At 36.1% G+C, this 6,271-nt stretch overlaps 1 protein-coding gene across 1 annotated transcript in view; it reads left to right on the plus strand.

Annotated features, from left to right (window-relative positions):
* LOC127808395 (26S proteasome non-ATPase regulatory subunit 14 homolog) overlaps window positions 1–5,816 on the plus strand; it is a 29,148-nt gene extending 23,332 nt beyond the window's left edge. Inside the window, exons 4-6 of the mRNA XM_052346921.1 lie at window positions 4,511–4,687; window positions 4,768–4,935; window positions 5,301–5,816. Coding sequence (XP_052202881.1) covers window positions 4,511–4,687; window positions 4,768–4,935; window positions 5,301–5,492 — 537 coding nt within the window. The 3' untranslated portion in view covers window positions 5,493–5,816. The remainder of the gene's footprint in view (window positions 1–4,510; window positions 4,688–4,767; window positions 4,936–5,300) is intronic.
* Window positions 5,817–6,271: the final 455 nt, after the last annotated feature.

The raw sequence follows: 6,271 nt of genomic DNA on the forward strand, positions 1-6,271 counted from the left end.
CTTTGTGTAATCATGTATTCCAAAAACTTCTCGGATTGGACTCTTAATGCACTTTTCGTAGGATTTAGTTTCATGCTATTTTGCCTAAAGACTTCGAACACCCATGTCAATTTTTCAATGTGGGACTCATTTTCTCGGCTTTTCATGATCATATTGTCAATGTAAGCCTCCATTGTGTTGTTGCCTAATAGGTCCTTGAAGACCTTGTTCACCATGGGCTAATAGGTTGCCCCAACATTTTTGTGTCCAAAGGGCATGATGCAGTAACAATATGTCCCATTTTTTTTGTAATGAAGGACGTTTTCTCTTGATCTGGAGTACATCATTATTTGGTGTTACCTAGAGAAAGCATCCAAGAAGCTCAAAAGATTGTACCCTGAGGTTTCGTCTATCAACCGATTAATGCGAGGCAAGGGATACGAGTCTTTGGGATAGGCTTTGTTGAGGTTTGTGAAGTCTACGCATACCTTCCATTTGTCGTCGGCCTATTTTACCATTACAACATTGGCCAACCAATTCGGGTAGTGTATTTCCTGGATGAATCCGGCTTCCAATAGCTTATTGATTTCCTCTTCTAATGCTGGTAGTCTATCACGGGCAATGTTTCTCTTCTTCTGACGAACATGCGTAACTTATGGGTCGACATTTAAGTGGTGGCAGATTACGTCCAAGCTAACTCCTGGCATATTAGCCAGCGTCCAAGCAAATATATCCATGTTGCCCTTGAGGCAGTCTACAATTTCCTCCTTAGTCTCCTCAGGGAGTTGAGTGCCCACGTAAGCAAGTTTTTCAGGTTCAGCCTCACTTAGTTGAATGGCCTCCAATTTCTCTACAGGCTGAGGTTTATGAATGGCCTATTCAGTGATGGACAAAGTTTTCTCCTTTTTCTTCCCTTTCATGGAGGAAACATAACAAGTTCGAGCCTTCTTCTAATCTCCTCGGACTTGCCCTACCTCCCACGATGTAGGAAACTTAATTAGCTGATAACATGAACAAACAATTGCCCTCATATCATTGAGGAGTGGCCGACCCAATATCACATTATATGCCGCCGAAGATGTCTTCACAACCATAAAGTTGGCTTGGTGAGTTACATGTTGTGGATCCATGCCCAGTGTGATAGGTAATTGGACTGAGCTTGCAACTGGCATTGCCTCTTCAATGAAGCTATATAAAGCAGAGGAGACCTCCTTCAACCGGTTAGGAGAGATGTGCATCTGTTCAAAACATTTCTAATAAATCAGGTTGACTAAACTGCCACTATCCACTAATATTCTCCCTATCAGATGCTTTACGATGACAACTGATATCACAACAGGATCATGATGTGGAGTGATGATAGCCCTTTTGTCTGTCGGCATGAACAGAATGGGTTCCTTGTTCTCTTGCACCTCCATTATCGAATTAACTTGATAGGGCTGATGGGCGCAGGCCTTGCGAGAGATTAATGAATCTCCAGCCAGAGTTTGCCCACTAGAAATAAGATAAATGGGGTGAGATCTAATAAAGGAGCTTGTTCACCCCTCTTGTTCAACCCCTAATCCTGCCTTTCTTGTCCCAGCCTTGTGTTCGCCTTCTTCTTTCTTACTCTATGGTTGAAACGGGAATAGTTGTGTATGACTAAAAGATTAATCAATAAGTTGCATCTAAAGCAAATGTTATATTCTAATCGAATAGCAGAAGGTATGTCTATTGAAAACCATTTAATAGTTTTTAAAGAATTTTTTTTTGACTTGAAAAGCATGGAGATTAAATATGATGATGAAGATTTGAGTTTAATTTTGTTATACTCTCTACTGGTCTCGTATTCAACTTTTAGAGACACTATACTTTATGGTTGTGACACTCCCACCTTAGAAGAAGTTTATGATGCTTTGTTCTCGAAAGAAAAAAATGATAAATAGTTATTGGAAAATTCAGAAACTCAAGAAGGGGGCCTTTTAATTAGAAAGAGAACACATGATAGATAGTTTGGTGGCAAAGGAAAAGGTAGATCCATCCTAGAAATAAAGATAAAATTTGTAACTACTGTTAGAAGAAAGGACACATAAAAATAGGTGTTTTAAGCTGTAGAACAAACTTAAGAGACAATAATCTAACCAAAAGGAAAACAACCAAAGACTTCAGGCAAAACCGTGTTATTGAAAATAACAGTAGTGATAGGGAACTTTTAATGGTAACTCATGAAATTACCAAATCTTGTGAGGATTGGATTATTGACACAACATACATGTCTCATATGTCTCCTAATAGGGATTGGTTTTTGACATATAAAACTATATCTACTGGTGATGTGTTGATGGGAAACAATTATTCTTGTAAAATTGCTAGCATTGGAACAACTAAAAGTAATATGTTTGATGGCATTGTTAGATATCAGACATGTTCCCGATCTTAAGAGGAATCTTATCTCATTGAGTACTCTTGATTTAAATGGGTATAAATTCTCATTGGTAAAGGTGGAGTCATTAAGGTCAGTAAAGGTACTTTTGTTGTGATGAAAGGTAAAAAGCAGTATCAAAGACTATATGTTCTGCCGGGTTCTATTACTATTTCTTGTTTGTTAGATTTTGATATCTTTAAATTGTGACACATGCGTCTTGGACATATGAGTGAAATGAGTATGGTTGAATTAAATAGAAGAGGACTTTTAGAAGGGCAAATTATTGGGAAACTAGAGTTTTGTGAACATTATGTCTTTCAAGCAAAAACGAGTCAGATTCAATAAGGCATTCATAACACTAAAGGACACTAGACTGTCCATTTTGATCTATGGGGTCTTGCCAGAATACCCTCCAAAGGAGGTGCCAAATATACGTTAACTTTCATCGATAACTTTTTGGAAAAGTTTAGTTATTCTTCTTGAAACAGAAGAATGATGTTTTTGCTACCTTCAAACAGTGGAAGACAATAATTGAAAAATAAATGGAAAGGCAAATTAAGAGTTTCCACACATATAATGGTTTAGAATTTTGTTCAAATAAATTTAACGATTTCTGCAGAAAAGAAGGAATTTTAAAGCATTTAACAGTTCTAGATATGCCACAGCAAAATGGTGTAGCTAAACGGATGAACAGAACCATGATGGAAATGGTATGTTGTAATTCTGATTTACTTAAGTCTTTTTGGGCTGAGGCTGTAAACAAGGCATGTTTTCTCGTTAATCAGTCTCCTTTCACTACCATTGATAAAAAAAGTCCAGAAGAGGTATAGTTTGGTACTCCTACAAATTATTCTGATTTAAAAACTTTTGATTGTCTTGCTTTTGCACATGTTGATGATGGAAAATTAGAACCAAGATCTAAAATGTGTCTTCCTATGTGTAAATTTGGTGTTAAGGTCTATAAGTTATGAAATCCAGAAGCATCTAAAGTTATAATTAGCAAAAATGTTATATTTGATGAAATTACCATACTTTGTGGTTTGTCTCTAAAAGAATCTAACCCTATAGGACAACAAAGTTCTAACATTCAGATGAAACTTGAAATTGATAATAGCCATACATCCGAGTCCATGTCTCAAATTAAGTCAAACCCCAAGTTAAGCCCAAAAGAAAATATCGATCCATCAGAGTATTGTATTGCAAAAGACAAACCTAGAAGAAATATCAAACCCTCTCAAATGTATGTTGAGATTTATCTTATTGCCTATACTTCGAGTGTGGTTGAAGATATCGATTGTACTGAGCGTTGTGTGGATTTGGTTGGTATTCGTCAGGCAGATTAGTTCTCCGTGATTTTGCTAGAAGGAATTTTCAATAATTCCATATTTGAATCTCATGAATTCAAATTTGACTGTGATTGAGATATATTTACAAGTGAAGATTATCTTCGTGGCTCATCAAGATTTATTTTCTTCGTGACTCATCCTTTGATTAGAATATATATTTGTTTAAATCTTTTATTTTATATATCTATAGATGAGCGGTAGATTTTTAAATAGGTATCTAATACCATAGAATTATTGTATCAATATCATCATAGTGATATTTTATTTTTTTTGTCCGTAGTTTTTTTTCCGATTTGGGTTTTCCACGTAAATCTTTTGTGTGGTTGAAGGTTTATTTGTGATTTATTTTCAATCCTAAATTCTTACAAGAACCATAGGAATCAATTGGTTATTTTATTAGAGCTTTTTGTTAGCTGTTGGATGCATTTAGATGCAGCTGATACCCATCTGAGAGTTAGGATTGTATTGAGAGAGTAATCAGAAAATACAAGTCTATTTTACCCCCTCTAATCTTTTTATTGGAGCTGACCACTGGCTCATATTCAATGATCTAATCTGCTGTATCAAGCAGGTGAAACTCTTGGAGATTTATGTTTCAGACATGGAAACTTGTACATTCTTTTATATTCTTCATTGAAATCCCATGTTTAAAATTCTTCAGTTAGACTGGAACTCTTAGGAATTGCCCTCCCCTTTCTGTGTCAGTGTGTGTTTGGGTGGCCCCTGGGTGGTGGGGAAGGTTAGTGTAATTGATATTACTGACATTTGTGATATCCTGCAGAGTTTTGAAGCTCTGAATCAACGTGCTGTGGCAGTTGTCGTGGATCCCATTCAAAGTGTGAAGGGTAAGGTGGTCATTGATGCCTTTCGCTTAATTAATCCACAAACTATGATGCTTGGCCAAGAGCCAAGGCAGACAACATCCAATCTTGGGCATCTGAACAAGCCATCCATTCAAGTGAGTGCCTTTGCTTTCATACTCCTATAAGCTGTAGCTTCTTTAATTCTTTATCTTCTTATGTTCATTCTGTTTTGTAGGCTTTGATCCATGGTCTGAACAGGCATTATTACTCAATAGCCATTAATTACAGGAAGAATGAACTTGAGGAGAAGATGTTGTTGAACCTTCACAAGAAAAAGTGGACAGATGGATTGACACTTCAACGATTTGATACCCACTCCAAAACTAATGAGCAGACTGTCCAGGTAAGGCTGTGTGTGTGTGTGAGGTTCTCGTTATGGTTGGCAGTTAATGTGCCTTCTATTAACTTCTGTGTTTCAATAGGTTTGTTTCAACATAAAATAGAGGGCTAAACCTGGCATTTCTTTTTGCACTCTGTTAACGCAGTCCTTGCATCTTTGTGTTTAAATTATATGTCCCATACAACAGACTATGCATCTTTGTGTTTAAATTATATGTCCCATACAACAGACTATGCATCTTTGTGTTAAGTGTTGTCCTTTTCTATGAAAATTCTCCATGTGTATTAATGTCCTTGACAGGATAAAAATATCAAATATGCACACCTGATGATTAGATAATGACTTGGGCGTATTATTGGGATGTGCAGGAGATGCTAAATCTAGCTATCAAGTATAACAAGGCAGTGCAGGAGGAAGATGAGTTGCCACCAGAAAAGCTAGCAATTGCAAATGTAGGGAGACAGGATGCCAAGAAACATCTCGAAGAACATGTCTCCAACTTGATGTCTTCAAACATAATTCAGACTCTGGGCACCATGCTCGACACAGTGGTGTTCTAGGTTTCATCGATGTTTTGATCATCAACCCAGTTTTATCTTAGGATCAGTTCAAATTAAAAAACAACGCATCTACAACCAACGCATCGATGTCACTCAGTTTATTTTCCTGATTTGTATTTAGTTGGGTCGGTTTGAATTTTCTTTCCGTAAAGCAAATGTATGTGTTGATCACAGGTGTATGTGTTGTAAAATCTTTCCGGTCATTCCTGCTGTAAGCCTTTCTACTTGAGTGCATTGATGTGATAAAACTGATTGTTGTCTCTTTGCTATCAGTCAACCAATCAATCGACGGATTGTGGATCTAAGGCTAATCTTTTATTCACAGGCACTTTTTTCTCTTAAGATATTATGAATTTTATTTTGCAAATTTGGAAAAAATCTCCATTTCTCTAAAAATTTTAAAGAATTTCCCTTTTTGTCATAAAATTAGAACCATTATTATTTGTGTGTGGTTACTTTTTTAATCAGTGCCATAACTTATTTATTATATGTATCATCTATGGTAAAAATTCTTGGTCTTGTGAATGGGTAAATTGTCGACTTAGTGGTTTGCATAAAGATGCTTTGTGGTTTAGAAATGACTTTGTTTGTCCATGTAGTTTTTATTTATTAATCGTAGAGCTCTTTTGTAAATGACAGTGTTAATTAAATTAAATTAACTTAAATTTAACAAAAAAAATTAATAATAATAAGAAACATATCGTCCATGGGTTGGAAGCCATTAAACCAAGCATATGTCTTCCAATCCATTGAGTTGACCTGGAGAAATATTTTGAAAA

The sequence above is a fragment of the Diospyros lotus genome, chromosome 8 (assembly GCF_014633365.1).
Source record: "Diospyros lotus cultivar Yz01 chromosome 8, ASM1463336v1, whole genome shotgun sequence".
NCBI lineage: Eukaryota > Viridiplantae > Streptophyta > Magnoliopsida > Ericales > Ebenaceae > Diospyros > Diospyros lotus.